This window comes from Bos taurus, chromosome 8, assembly GCF_002263795.3.
Source record: "Bos taurus isolate L1 Dominette 01449 registration number 42190680 breed Hereford chromosome 8, ARS-UCD2.0, whole genome shotgun sequence".
Taxonomy (NCBI): domain Eukaryota; kingdom Metazoa; phylum Chordata; class Mammalia; order Artiodactyla; family Bovidae; genus Bos; species Bos taurus.
In genome coordinates, this window is record NC_037335.1 from 73,744,708 (window position 1) to 73,759,794 (window position 15,087).

Below are 15,087 nucleotides of genomic sequence, written 5' to 3' on the forward strand. Positions count from 1 at the left end.
AAGAGTCGGAAACGACTGAGCGACTGAACTGAACTGAAGATATAACATGGGACTATAGTTAATAATACTGCAGTGTGCACTTGAAATTTAATGATGAGTAGACAGCTTAAGTGTTCTTACCACAGACACAATGGTACCTGTGTGAGATGATGGATGTGTTAATTATCTTGACTGTGGAGATCATTTCACCATGTATTGTCTGTCCTAAGTGGCTTCTGTCTCGTCTAACTCTTTACAACGCTTATGGGCCATAACCCACCAGGATCCATTGGGAATTCCCAGGCAAGAATACTGGAGTGGGTTGCCATTTCCTCCCCAGGGGATCTTCCTGACCTAGGGATGGAACCCGAGTTTCTTACATTTCCTGCACATGGCAGGTGGGTTCTTTACCACTAGTGCCACCTGAGAAGCCCAACCTGGGTTTGATCTCTGGTTCTGGAAGATTCCACACACCTTGGGGCAACTGAGCCGTGAGCAGCAACTACTGAGCCCGGGTGCCCTAGAGCCCGCGCTCTGCAACAAGAGAAGCCACCGAAATGAGAGGCTCACACACTGCAACTAAAGAGCAGCCCCTTCTCGACACAACCAGAGAAAGTCCGTGTGAAGCAACGAAGACCCGGTGCAACCAGAAATAAAGAAATAACAAATTTTTAAATTACACTGTACTTTAAAAATATATACAATTTGTTTTTGTTAATTATACCTCAGAAAAGCTGGAAAAACATAAAGTTTCCTTTTCTGACCATTATTATTTCAAGAATAGTAATATTCTTTAATAGTAATAATAGTAATTGAGTTTGTTGGCAAAACTGTTGTGCCAAGAAGCCAGGAAAGGCCCTCAGTGGGGTTCTGCCTTTAGTCCGTGCAGAGCAGGGGCAGGTCTGGGATGGGATGGGAGGTGGAGGTGAGCATCCCCGACCTTCCCTGGGGACTTCTTGCAATGGCTCCCAGCAGTGGCACCCCCTCAAAGTCTGGGTAACTCCCTCTGGGAACATTTCCCTTCATGGGTGGGTGGGGGTGGGGAAGATGGGGAAAGGTCTCAGCTGTCTCTTAGACTAATGGACAGCTCCAGTTGGTGGCCTGAAAGAGAGACTGAAACCCTACACGGTGCTTTTCTCCTGTGATAGAATTGATTCTGGCATGCACTTCTGGAGTTACTCTGGTTTTTAAGAAAATGTCCATTTGGGATGTCAAGGGCCACTTGGGCAGGGAGAGCTGTATAATGTAGATCCTGAATGGGGACAACTCCAGGGCCTGTTCAGTGGGAAGGCTAGCTTTTGAGATAGCCACCTATGGACACTGTCTTCCATTCTGAGAGACTGTCTGAATGAGTGTTAAGTCTTCCCTGGGCAAACTCAGAAGTTCCTGGTCCCCTCAAACAGGTGGGGGATGGGAGAGATGTCTGCTTTAATCCTGGGCCTTTAGACCATCCAAAGATTATGCTGATGGTCAAACAACAGCAACAACAACAACAGCAGCAAAACAAATCCTGAATGAGTTTGACAATACTTGTCTCAGATCCTCTTATACTTCACTTGTATATTTCATCTCAGGCTCCACTCCCTCAAAACTCCACCTTCAGCCATCTAGCTTCAAAACTCTGCTTTGGAATTGAGAGAGTAGCATTGACATATAAATACTGCTGCTACTGCTAAGTCGCTTCAGTTGTGTCCAACTCTGTGCGACCCCATAGACAGCAGCCCACCAGGCTCCCCCATCCCTGGGATTCTCCAGGCAAGAACACAAGTGGGTTGCCATTTACTTCTCCAATGCATGAAAGTGAAAAGTGAAAGTGAAGTCGCTCAGTCGTGTCTGACCCTCAGCGACCCCATGGACTGCAGCCTTCCAGGCTCCTCCATCCATGGGATTTTCCAGGCAAGAGTACTGGAATGGGGTGCCATTGCCTTCTCCGATATATACACTACCATGTGTAAAATAGACAGCTAGTGGGAAGCTGCCATATTGCACAGGGAGCTCGGAAGCTGCCATATCGCACAGGGAGCTCAGCTTCGCGCTCTGTGATGACCTAGAGGGGTGGCATGGGGGTGGAGGTTCAAGAGGGAGGGGATATGTGTATACATATAGCTGGCTCTCTTCATAGTAGAGCAGAAACCAAGACAACATTGTAAAGCAATTATCCTCCAATTAAAGGTAAAGTGAAAGAAAGTGAAAGTCACTCAGTCATGTCCAACTCTTTGCAACCCCATGGACTATAGAGTTCATGGAATTTTCTAGGCCAGAATACCAGAGTGGGTAGCCTTTCCTTTCTCCAGGCGTTCCTCCCAACTCAGGGATCGAACCCAGGTGTCCTGCATTGTAGGCAGATTCTTCACCAGCTGAGCCACAAGGGAAGCCCAAATTAAAAGTAAAACAAACAACTCCCCCCACCCCCCCTGCTTTCTCAGTCTTGCTTGTAGGTCTCCCTTGGATATGGCTTGTGCTCATTAATTTTTTCTTCCTATTTCTTTAGATAACACCAAGCCAGATTTGGTCCTAAACTCCACCCACCCACACCAACTTTAGTTTCTTTGCCAATGCTCTGTCTAGGCTTGTCACAACAGATCCACAGTGGCTGGTGGGGCAGAGTGAGTTATCATATGCCAGGAGGGAGCAAGGGGAGATGTGATGATGGTGAGAGAAAGAGATGTTATTACCCTTCTCCAATCTCTCTGGATGTGGGAGAGAACGAGCAGCTTCTCCTCAAGGGGCTTGAGGGCAATAGAGTCTCAGGAGGACCAGAGTTCAATCAAGGAATACGGTCATAGAGTATCCAGCAAGGACTCTGGTCATATAGGCTAGTCGTTCAGGACGCTGTGGAAATACAGTAGGCATGTGGGAGGGTCTTAAAGATCAGCACTGGGGAGGAGGCACAGTGTAGTGTAGACATGAAAGTCAAGTTGGGAACTGATGACCAGAGATCTTGTGTTTAGCATGGACAAAAAGAGAAGCTTGGCAGGACTGGCTGGTACAGGGGGAGATGTCAGGTGACACCTACAGTCTGACAGGCCCCTAATGAAAAGTTAACTTCAGCAGTGGACTATGTCATCTTGGAAGCCTTGGACTCCAAGGGTCAGGATTGGACACAGATTAAGTAAGAGGTGAGACCAATCTCCAGGAAGGTTTGGCTCAAGTGATTGGGAGAGAGTGTTGAGCATCCCTCCTGACACTTATCGTGGGTCGATCTGCACTATGTACAGCCCTTGAGGAATGCTCCCCCACTGTGCTGTAGAAAAGAGGAAGTGCTCTTCCTCTTTTCAAAAGGGCTGAAGACAAGAGAAATTTTAACCCCTCTATACATCTATATAGGGCTTCTCAGGTGGCTCAGCGGTAAAACATCTGCTTGCCGACATAGGGGACTCAGGTTCAATTCTTGGGTCGAGAAGATCCCCTGGAGAAGGAAAAGCAATCCACTCCAGTATTCTTACCTGGAAAATCCCATGGACAGAGAAGCCCGGTGGGCTAGCCCATGAGGTTGCAAAAAGTCAGACATGACTGGAGCACCAGGACAATATATCTATATAGCAAAAAATGACTTCATCCAAGAAATGCAGTATTTCACCTTTGGGTCACTTCCTCTTTGGCAGAATAGAGGCTGGTGAATGTCAAGGTACAGTTACTTGTCTAAGCAAATGGGCTGGAGGTCTCCAAGGGACCCGGCCTCCATCTGTCATTTCTTGTAGGTTAAAAGGGAAATCAGTGATGGGTGAACTAAGCTCCCTCTCATCTTTGGAGACCAAGTCCAAGTATTTCCATCCCAGCATTTTGCTCTCGGTTTTTTTTTTTTTCCTAGAAGAATTCAAGATCTTTTGTGGTTTTAGCTTGATTTTCTAATCTCTATCTCTCAAAAAAAATTTTTTTTTAGTAATTAAATCCCTTTGTTAAGCAAAAGTTTATACAGAACCATAATACACAAAGCACAAAAAATTCAGAATCTTACCAGAATGGATTTATTTTATAACTTCACATTTATAACACTTTACTACTGAGAATACATGAGAACAATGAGGCCATTTTTACAAATACAAAAAACACATGAAATCCGGGTGTATCACTTTGTTTGACAGTATTGAAAAATTGAACTATTATTTGTAAAGGTAAGTACTCACAAGTGGTACATTTTTTTTTTTAAATAAAAGCCTTTTCTTACAATCTCAAGATATTCCTTCAGTTAAAATTATTTACCATCAGAAAGAATAATTTATTTCTCATAATCACTAACAATAGTCAACAATAGCTGGAAAACTGATCACAAAGATAATGCAATAAGCGCGCCAACTTACCACAAGTACTTAATGGTTTCTAATGCAATGTTGTCGCAACCGGACAGATTACCTATTTACTCATTATTGCAGGACTTAGAAAAAGAAGAGAACATGCACTGATCAGACAATAAGCATGGGAAAGATAAGAGAAAGAGCCTCCACGTATTGAGGGCTTTCTGTGTTCCGGACACCACGTTAAGTGCTTAAAAGGCATTATGTCATTTGATCCTAACAACAACCCTATTCTATAGGCCTCCCATTTTTCTGATGAGGAAAACTGATACTTAGAGAAGCTAGCCCAATTGTTTGTTGTACATACAAAGCTGCCAGGATGTGAGACATCGATTGTGTTGGAGCCTTGGGTAGTGCTTAACTGAATGATGCTCATTTATGCTTGAAGCACACTTGGCATCACAGAACATGCATAAGCCTGAATGAAACACCTCTGAAGTGCTATGACTTCCTTAATCTACGAAGAATGAGTAGAAGTTTAGCTGTGTGCTTGGATCTCACCAGGGAATCTTTTTTCCAAGGTCTGCACAAAATGAGTCAATCTGGAAACAACAGTGAGCCTGCTGGCAAATGCCAGTATGTTAAAATCTGGATATCAGCACACTTGTGTCTGTCTACCTGTTATCTAATAGAGATTTAAAGAGTGTAAAATACAATTTCAACATGGAATTGCTGAAATGTCCCTGCAGAACTACAAAGCACGATTTGAAAACTGCGATCACGGTGGAGAGCGGATTAGGGAGAGTCACAGAGGTCCCGACTTCCGTTGTGCTCTGCCACCTGTTAGCGTTTTGATGTTGAGCAGACCATGTAACCCATGAGGACTTTTTTTTCTTTCTCACTTATCTAGTTATTTTTATTTGGGAGATATTTTTAAAAATTATAATTTGTTTAGTTTTGGCTGTGCCATTTGGCAATGTGGGATCTTAGCTCTCCAACCAGGGATCAAATCTTCAACCCCTGCTTTTTTATTTTTGGAACTGTGGAGTCCTAACCACTGGAACATCAGGGAAGTCCCCCCTCTCTTTTAAAATGAGCATAATTATCCCACACTGGGGATGCTGTACACATGAAAGGAAATACATGTAAGATGCCTGGCGCAGAGCATTTTCTCAGTAACTATCAGCTCACTTCCTCTCTTCTTTGTCTTTTGTCGTCACTAAAAATCTTCTTCTCTAACCACTGGCCTGAATCAAAACATGGTCAGTGCGTCCCTGCTCCTCCAGGCCCTCCTGTGATGTCTACCCTTTCTTGAGAATGTCCCTCACACCATGGACTTCTGTGGCCTTGGGGGTAACATGCTGCCTGGAACCATCTATCTGACACCCAGCAGAGACGTGGAGAGTACTTCCCAAGAAAGGAAAGAGAGGAATCCAGGATGGAGGAGTCATACTCATTCAGCAACGACACTTCTCTTGGCTTCTACTGGCTTCCAGTGTGTGCTTCCTTCTTTACACACAAGGTTATTTATTTAGCTTTTCATATTCAGAGGCCATGAGCAGGGCCAGGCTGGTAGGTTTATGATGGTTAGCTCTCTGAACACTGTCTTATATGGTACTCAGAGACACAGCTTGCTGATTTGAGAAAGGAAAACAAATTAATTCAAACAGCTGGGATTTTTTAAATAGATGACAAAAGAGATTTTTTTTTTCTCACATCATTTCTTTCTTTTGGTCTATTGGGAGGGATTTAAAGGACACCTGGTTCAGATTCCTTTAGGCTTCTGACCTCCTATTTGGAATTTAAGTTTTTGTTTATTAATAATCATCTGTGAATCGCAGGGTTGGTCCCTGGATCGGGAAGATCCCCTGAAGGAGGGCATGGCAACCCACTCCAGTATTCTTACCTGGAGAATCCCATGGACAGAGGAGCCCGGTAGGCTATAGTCCATTAGGTCAGGGTTGCACAGAATCAAACACGACTGAAGAGACTTAGCAATTATCTATGTAGAGTCCAAGAAGCTCTCATATTTTTTTTTTTTCCTTATGAAGAAGAATCAAGATCTTCCTTGCTTGAGGGACTTCCCTGGCCACTCAGAGGTTAAGGCTCCACTTTCAATGCAGGGCACATGAATTCAATCCCTGGTTGGGGGACTAAGATCCCACATACCCCACGATGCAGCCAAAAAGATGAAAGAAAAACAAAATAAAACCTGGCTTGAATGCTTTGATTTCAACTGTGCAAATTATAGAGAAAAAAAGACTGAAAAGGTCTTAGCCTAATAACGTGGCTGTCCCTCCAACCACCATCTGTGGGTCGCCCTCGGAGTTGGGTTTTAGTCATTGGCCTCGTTACCCCAGTGGCCATAGCCATCCCCTCCCTCCGGCTCTTCAGTATTCTCATTTTCGAAAGTGGCCTCTTCCTCCTCTTCTTCCCGGATGACCTTCATTAACTGCAGGAAGCTGGGAGGTCGGCCCTGGTCTTTCAGCTCCCTAAGTCGACACCAGAGTACCTCACTGAGGCTTGCCCCGGCCATGACCTGCTCCAGGCGGATTTGATCAGCGATGTTCCTGGGGATCGCCCGCTTCTCCACCGCTCTCCGCAGCAGGGTTTCTAACCGTAACACGTAGGCTGAGACTTTCTCTCCTTCCTCCTGATAGGTTTTCAGGTACTTCACCTGGGAGGTCCGGCGGCTCTCCAGGTTCCCAAACACTTGCTTAAATGCTTCCAAACACTCCTCCACGCTGATGGATGGATTGTCTGCCTGGACTATGTGCATGAGGTCCAGGGCTGGCCCGCGAAGGCTTTCCATCAACCATCTCTTCTTTTCTGCCTCTGCTACCGGCCACTCTTTGACTATCTCAGTGGCCTGTTCCAACCAGACTTCAAAGGGCTCTTCCTCCGGGGCAGGCACTGCGCTCCCTGAGAACACTCTCAGCTTCCGGTACCTCATGGGGAGCAGAGGCTGAGGGGGATGTGCTATCACCTGTCCCAACACGTGGGCCAGTAACTCTGGTGAGATGCAGGGCATGGCTGCTGGAGACAACCCCTGGTGCCCAAGTGCCCGGAACATTCCCGAGACCGTCTGTCCCTCTTTTTCTAGAAAGAGGTTCAGTCTTTCCAGAAATTCTGTGTCCTGGTTAGGGGTCTTGAAGATGACTTTCCAGATGCCCCCCTTGCCCTGAACCTTGCTGGGGATCACAGAGACCTCAGGGTCCTCCAGCAACTCTAACAGCACCGCGTTGGCATTCTCCTGCTTCCGGAATATTTTGCCAAGGAGTTTATACCTGCCCAAAGGCTTTAAAGTCTCCTGCAGGACCTCCTGAATCTCATCCTCACTGCAGTCCACTGGGATCCCCATAACCATCAGTGATTTCTGATCATCCACACTCAGAATCCTACACCAGTCCTCCAACAGGGCCAGCGCCATTGCTGGATACTGACTGGCTGGAACTCTATGGCTACTGATTAGCTTATGGGACAGACTGGCGCTGAGTTCAAATTGAGAATATCCCAGATGAGCTTCTAGACTTCTAACTCACCAGTTAACAGGTCCTGGACCAATCACCCTTGCTGCTCAGTGGCAAGAACTTGGCCCTTTCCGTGAGGTCTCCAGACCTGCCCCAGGTTAGTATCTCAGTTATGACAGGACCATGGCCAGAGGCTCTGCAGTCTCGTTGAGGAGGCCGGGTGGGGACCTGCCCCACCGGAAACACGTGGTAGTTCCTTTCACCCCTCTCTGGGTCTCTTCCTCCTCACCTCTCTCTAGCCAGTGGGGAGATGCCTCCACTCTGGCAGCCAGAACTCTTGGAGGGAAGTTTCCCAGCAGAGTGGCTTGGGCTCCTAGGGAAACAAGGCTCAGTTTTACCACACAGCTCTCTCATTTCTGGGAAGCATGGGTACCTGGTGAGGGATGGAAGCGGAAGGGGGGAACAGGGAGACTGCCTTATATTATAGTTGAATCATCGCTCTTCTTTGCTTACAGTGACTTTTTATTCTCTTGGGGACCCTCCTGCAATTGGGCTTCCCCACCATATACTCATCAGGCATGCCAGTTAATGGAGCTCCAGTGATGGACAGGACTCAAGATCTTTCTCACATGAAAAGTGAAATCGGGAGGCTGTTTGTTAGGTACCTGTTTGTTCCAGAATGTTCTGTGACAGCCAAGGCGCTTATGTATTCAGCTTCTAGTACAAGAAGATGTCACCCACTCAGCACAATGGTGTGTCTGGGTGTCTCTGCTCCAGCCAAGCCAAGCTGCCCTGTATAAATATAGTAAATAGTGTATTTTTATGACGATAATATCCAATGTCCCTGGAGGAGGAAATGGCAACTCACTCCAGTATTCTTGCCTGGGAAATCCTGTGGACAAAGGACCCTGGCAGGTTACAGTCCATGGGGAAGCAGACATGACTTATAGACTCAACAATGACAATACCCAGGGTGAACACTGTTAATACACTTATTGAAAAATACAGGAATTCTTGGAAATTTTCTTGCGGTCCAGTGGTTGAGACTTGGTGCTTTCACTGCCAGGCCCACAAGCATTGCCATGAAGCCAAAAAAAAAAAAATCCCCCCAAATCCTTCATAATCTAATTAATGCTACTAGACAATATTGAGTTAGTTCATTCCTTTGATTAAAAATCCAATTAGAATCATTCAAACATTTAAAATCAACTTAATATGGGTTTAGCAATATAACTTGCATAATATGCTTTAATATACTAACATAAATACAACTTAATATAGGTTTTACTATCTACTAAAAACTCAGAGCCAAATAAATTAAACTTGAAGTTATGAATTAATTCTCTTTGGTTATGCCTGGTTATGCTTTGCAAATGTACAACTAGGGGTTTTCTTTTGCTATAAATGTTAAGATAGTAACACAATGCTTTCTTCCTAGCATCTGAACTTGAATGGGTCATTTGAAAAGCAAAGAAAAAGACAGGAGGCACATCTGTGAAGAAGCGGTGGAGACCGGCTGATTTAAAAAGGGAAGAGCTTCTATCTTGAGTTATTGTCATGGAGTATTAAGTGGATACGATCATTCTTGCCCTAAAATTTTCCATCAGTCCAAATGGGGTCCATATGCCACAGACACCAACTTGCAGCTAAAGCGGGGGAGCTGCTCCTGCTGTAGGCACATATCCTGAGTTCTAGAAGGTGCTGAAAGGAGGTGCGTGTGCCAGAGGGCAGGGAGGGCAAAATGCTGGATTGAGTCCTTGCCCAGCAGCCCCAGGGATCTGAGTACATTGACTCCTCCCTCATGCCTCATGACCCTCTTCTAAGATATAGGGGTGACCTTCCCGGTTATAATATTTAGAGGAAACAAGAGACGTTGAAGACATTGCATACCCAGGAAGAAACACCTCTTAAAGTCTTACATAACTGTCCTGCTCAGGTTAGGCTACCTTTGAGTGGCTTCTTCCTCCAAAGGCTATCTCAATCTGTAATGCAACCTTCCAAATAGAAATATGGCAAATGAAACATCCCTGGTACACCGTAAGGCCAGTGAAAGTGTTAGTCACTGGTCATGTCCCACTCTTTGTGACCTCATGGACTACAGCCCTCCAGGCTCCTCTGTCCATGGGATTTCTGAGGCAAGAATACTGGAATGGGTTGCAATTTCCTTCTCCAGGGTATCTTCCCCACCCAGGGATGGAACCTGGGTCTCTTGCATTGCAGGCTGATTCTTTATGGTCTGAGCCACCTGGGTGCTTCAGGATAAGACCAAGACTGGAAATATTTGGATAGGGGAAAAAATGTGAAAATCTCACATAAAGATAGGATAAAGTGGAAAAAGAACTAGACTTTCAGGTGGAAGACCCCACTGGATTTGTTGGATCATTTAACCATATAGTCACCTTGGGCAAAGCATCTAACTCTGTTTCCTACCCTGGAAAGTGGTGATAAGGAAGCACTCATCCCAGGGGTCTGCTAGGAGTAGGAAATGGAATTCGTGTGGAGGCACTTTATTCAAATGCAAAGCACATCTGGTGCTGGGTCCAAACGTCCGTCTCTGCTCTCTCATCTGCACAGGTACGTTCCTCTGTCCTTCCTCCTCATCCTATCATGGTGGGCTTATCTTCCAACTGGGATTGGTTGTCCTCTAAGTTTAACTCCATTCACCTTTCCCTGGCATTTGTGGAGGAGGGCTGGGTATCCGCATTTAGTCCTTCCAAGGGCAAGGGCTGACAATGGGACCGAATCTTTGGTTGCTCAGCCTGGCACGACGCTCCTGTGGTTAACAGTTTCCCAGTCTAAACCCACCCTGATCACTGAGCATGCCCAGAGCTCCTTCTCGAGCTGCCAAAGGATGGGCATCGTTTCTGCAGGGTTTTGCCACTGTGGAGAGAGGGGCGGGGCTGTAATCAACCCTGGGCAGGGACTGAGACGTGGAAAAGACACGGGGAATAGAAGTAAGCAATGAAGGGTCCTTGGAGGCCGTGTTACTGGCCTGATGTACTGGCGTTACATCAAAATGCCCCCTGGATGTCCACTAATTCCATGGCTGAGGCTGATCTACTCGTGCATACACACCACGTCCCCATACACCTTTCCGCTGCTTGGCCTCACACAATTCAAGGCAACCATCACAGCCGCGCCCCACATGCTGATCCTGTACTGGACTCGCGCGCACTAGCGCCCAGGCACGCGGCTTCTGGCAGCCTAGGAAACCCCGCGGATCTGGCGCAGTGCGCTACATGGGCTGTAGAATGAGGCGGGGCGCCAGTGGCCCCGGGTAGGGCTGGGGATTTGGCCGGGTGGGCTTCCATGTGTATCTTTCCCCCTTTGGCAGGAGGGAGGGGCGGAAGATATCAGATGAAGACCTTCTGCCGGACCCTTCTTGGCGCAGTGGCACAGCGACGGTACACGGCGCCCTCGGCCAATACCGCGCACCGGTGTCCCCTCTCACTATATCCTTAAGTTGCCGCGCTGGGCTGTACCTGCCAACTCCTCGCCTTGCTACACTTGCACAGACTGTAGATCTATTTTCTGTCTCTACACCCACCCACTTCGTATTTGCTACGCCCCTCTGTGTCTCTCCCGGCCATAATGCGCCCCACCATCACTATTGTGGGAGCAGTAAGTGAGAATCTCGTTTCAATCTCTGCTCCCAGTATTCCACCACGGCCGGTGGTTAGACCGAAGCTCTAGTGTCCCCGCGCCTCTTATGGTCCCCCCTTTTCCGCGCGGCCTGCGCCATCTCTTCCCCATCCCCAGTGCCGCCCCTCCTTCTCTCCCCCGCCCCTCCACCATGGGTATCCTGGAGCCCGCCAGAGTGTGCCACTTTCCCCACCCATCAGCTCACACCCGGGGCAGGGGGAGGGAGCCCTCCCCACGGTGGGCACTCGTCGTGGGCCCACCTCCGCAATGCGGTGAGGAAGAGGCGCCTAGGACGGGCAGGTCCGGGAGAGGGGCGCGGGGACCAGGGACTGCGCCCTACGATCTTCGCCCCCGCGTGCCCTGCCGGGTACTCACCGTGGCGCCTAGAGCGGTCAGCGGGCCCTCCGCTGCGCTCCATTAGCCGGTGGTCTGGCAGCTTCACTTCCGGAGCGAGGCCCTCCCTGGCCTCCCCGGCTCCTCGCTCCCCTCCCCGGCGTGCCGCGCCCCGCCTCCGCCCCGCCCGCGCCTCGCTCCTCCCGCAGCTGCCGGGAACTGGCAGCCTCTCCGCTCTCGCTGCCGCAGCGGCCACCCGCCCAGACCCAACTTTGCTGCTCGCGGGAGCTGGCGGGGGGCGTGGGCAGGGAGGGGAGAAAGCGGGGTCAGGGGGAGGGACCGAGAGGGGTGGGTCGCTCGTTCGCCAGCCCTCCTTCCTTTCTGTACACCTTGCGGTAGGCAGAGAGCGGCAGCCGCGGCTGCAGCCGGGGCAGGGGGTTTGTGCCTAGAGACAGGCAGACGTAGGGACCAGCAGACGGACGGACGAACGGCAAGGACCCTCCCCGAGCCCCCACGCCATGGCTGAGAGGAAGCAATCCGGGAAGGCGGCAGAGGACGAAGAGGTCCCTGCCTTTTTTAAAAACCTGGGCTCAGGCAGCCCCAAGCCTCGGCAGAAATTCTGTGGCATGTTCTGCCCGGTGGAGGGGTCCTCGGAGAACAAGACCATCGACTTCGACTCGCTGACGGTGGGCCGGGGCTCGGGGCAGGTGGTGGCCCAGCAGCGGGACGTCGCGCACTTGGGCCCCGACCCGCAGACGCCCTACTCCCGGCAGGGCCGGCGCGCCGGCGGGGAGCCATCTGTTGAATCGAGCAGGAAGGTGGAGATCCGGCGGGCCTCGGGCAAGGAAGCTCTGCAGAACATCAACGACCAGGTTGGTATGGGGGTGGGGGGCGCGGTGTTGGAGACCGAGAATAGGGCGTGGGGATCGCCCCTCCCTCGCCCCCTTCCAGCTCGGCAGAGAACCGAGGATCCCAGCGTACCCACGCCTCAAATATCGCTTCTCGCAGGTGCACACACACCCCACCCTGCCCGACCCCTCTCTTTGCTCGGGCTCGGTGGTGGGCGGCCGTGCGTCCACAAAGGCTGCCCGCGCCTCCCTGGGCCTGGGAGGTGGAGGGTGGGGGGTAAAGGATCGGCCTATCCCCGACTGGGGAGGGGGTCGTATGGTTGGAGGGGGAGGGGACGGGACGGGTTTCCATTCTTCTTCAGTCCTCCCGGGTGGCTTCCGATTGCAGCTGTGGCTGGATGCCCCACCCTTTTTGATGCAGCTCCGAGCATGCAGTGGAGGGTTCGCGCGGAGGCCGGCGGGCTCCCCCGGGGTCGGGAAGGGCGGGGGCCTCGACGGCCGCTCCCCGCCGCGCCCTGCGCGCTCTCCCAGCGCGGCTCCTGGGCGCCCTCGGCGCTCGAGTCCTGAGCTCGAGGTCAGGACCATGGCCAGCGCCTCCCCGGACCACAAGGGAGACTGTCTCATCACCCTGACTCCTGTTCGCAGCGAGAGAAGAACCCAGGAAGCAATGGAGTCACGCGAGGAGACCGCGACTCTCCTAAATAGCCCATGTGGAGAACAGAGTTCCGCTAAGTATCTGAGCAAGGGCGTCTCAGAGCGCTCCCCCACACCTCGCCACTATTTGGGAGGGCTTTGGGGATGGGGACTAAGTGGATTATAGTCAAAGGGTAAAAGAAAAGGGAAAAGCCCTCACATTTTGAATAGATTGTCATAGATGAATTATACGCTCCCCACCCCATACTGTGTTAAATGAGGGAACAAAGAAGACCAATTTGGTAAACCGAATTTCAGAAAATGTCATCTCCGGGAAATAAGTACAGTGTGCATTTTGTCTTCGCATACCACATGTGCTTTCCTTTATCAGGGTGACCTTCATACTTGTACAATTTTTTTCTCTCAGCCTTAATGTCTCAAGTGATAAATTATAGTGTGAAAGGTTTCAACTCTTGTTTGCTATTTGTCTCCCATGCCAATTGGTGAAGATGAGAAGTCGGTCAATAATCGATTATTTATTAACAACCTATTGTATGTGGGTAGGGTGGAGATTAGCTATAAAAAGTTCAAGGTGAGTTCTTCTTAAAAATCTTCGAGAGTCATTGGGAGTGCTCCAGACAAACCCACTGAGTGATAAGCATTTATCTGGCACTTAGGTTGTAGGCTGACAGTGAACTCATCAGAGAACAACTAAAGGTTGATGGCAATAATCTGAACATGTTCCGGCTTCCTGATGTGGCATAAAGTTTTGCAGCTTTTGACTTATACGGGACAAGTTCTAGGAGAGAGAAACCTTTTGCTGTCACTTTTTAAATGATAATTAGTTACTTAACTGATTCCTCCTTGCCCAGCTCGGTTCTCTGATTTATGATTTTATGGCAGGGGATACCTGCCACCCCTATATCACTATGGGTCAGTCGGAAGAACTTAATCCAAGAACTCGTGTTATTCCACTGGATCAGACAATTGAAGTACATGTTTCTAATAATGTGACTTACACTGAAAGCTGAGGAATGTGAAATGCACTGGGTGAGGACTAGACCCTGATTATATGGCATAATGGTTGTGTAATCACCTCATCTTCAACTAGTTGTGATGGAGATTCTTGTATCCTAAAGGGAGCAGAAAAAATGCTTTGAGATAAGGAAGAGATCATTTAAAAAATGGCAGATCAGAGGGCAAAGGTTGAAAGTGGCCATCTTCATAAATATGGCAGTGAATTAAAACTCAAATTTGAAAGGCAAAGTTTCGCTGGGTTGAATAACACATCTCTTTTCCTGCCCATTTAGAAGCTTGGATATTTGATCATCACAGCTACTTATTTGAACACTCTCTGAATTTCATAGAAATTCTAAATTGTAAACCTAGGGCACATGGAGGGGGAGATTCGAAGAGGAAATTCTTAACCAATACCCCAGGCAGTTTTAGCTTCTGCAAACCACATTTGCTGTAGGTATTCAGTTACTAGTAACAGGGTGATTCTGGCTTGATCTTTCAGCAGCCTTCCCTGAATTTTCATTTTCGATGTTGCCGTATCACATAACAGCCGTTCCTGTGGGAATTTTTTCATTCATGACTAAGAGCATTTACCAGGATCAATGTTTGATGATTTCTTATCTATACAAGAGAGAAAAAGGGATTGAGACACATACACACACACATATAGCAGTAATGCTTATTTCCAAAAGTATGGTTGGACCCACCACTTTGATGGAATTGAGTAGCCATTACTCAGTTTTCTGCTAATGAGCAGGGTAACTGCCAGCATCCCAGGGCATTCTTATCTCATGCCCTGGAAGAGGGGTAGCAGAGAACTAGAATGAGTGGATCCTGGGGCTCCTCTGAACCTGTATCCTCCTCTGAACCTGTATTTTTACGTATGCTTATTGTATGATCCAAAGTGACTTTGTCCACATTTTGCTCTAG

The 15,087-nt window shown here is 48.7% G+C and overlaps 2 protein-coding genes across 2 annotated transcripts in view; one reads left to right on the forward strand and one right to left on the reverse strand.

Moving 5' to 3' along the window:
- Positions 1 to 3,928: 3,928 nt before the first annotated feature.
- On the reverse strand, positions 3,929 to 11,801 carry PNMA2 (PNMA family member 2). The gene is given in 3 exon segments (NM_001046473.2): positions 3,929 to 8,057; positions 8,350 to 8,476; positions 11,702 to 11,801. A coding segment is annotated over 1 exon segment (1,095 nt). The 5' UTR covers positions 7,645 to 8,057; positions 8,350 to 8,476; positions 11,702 to 11,801; the 3' UTR covers positions 3,929 to 6,549.
- A 246-nt stretch (positions 11,802 to 12,047) lies between these two features.
- The window catches only part of DPYSL2 (dihydropyrimidinase like 2), a 118,627-nt gene continuing 115,587 nt past the window's right edge, over positions 12,048 to 15,087 (forward strand). Inside the window, exon 1 of the mRNA NM_001434924.1 lies at positions 12,048 to 12,531. Coding sequence (NP_001421853.1) covers positions 12,178 to 12,531 — 354 coding nt within the window. The 5' untranslated portion in view covers positions 12,048 to 12,177. The remainder of the gene's footprint in view (positions 12,532 to 15,087) is intronic.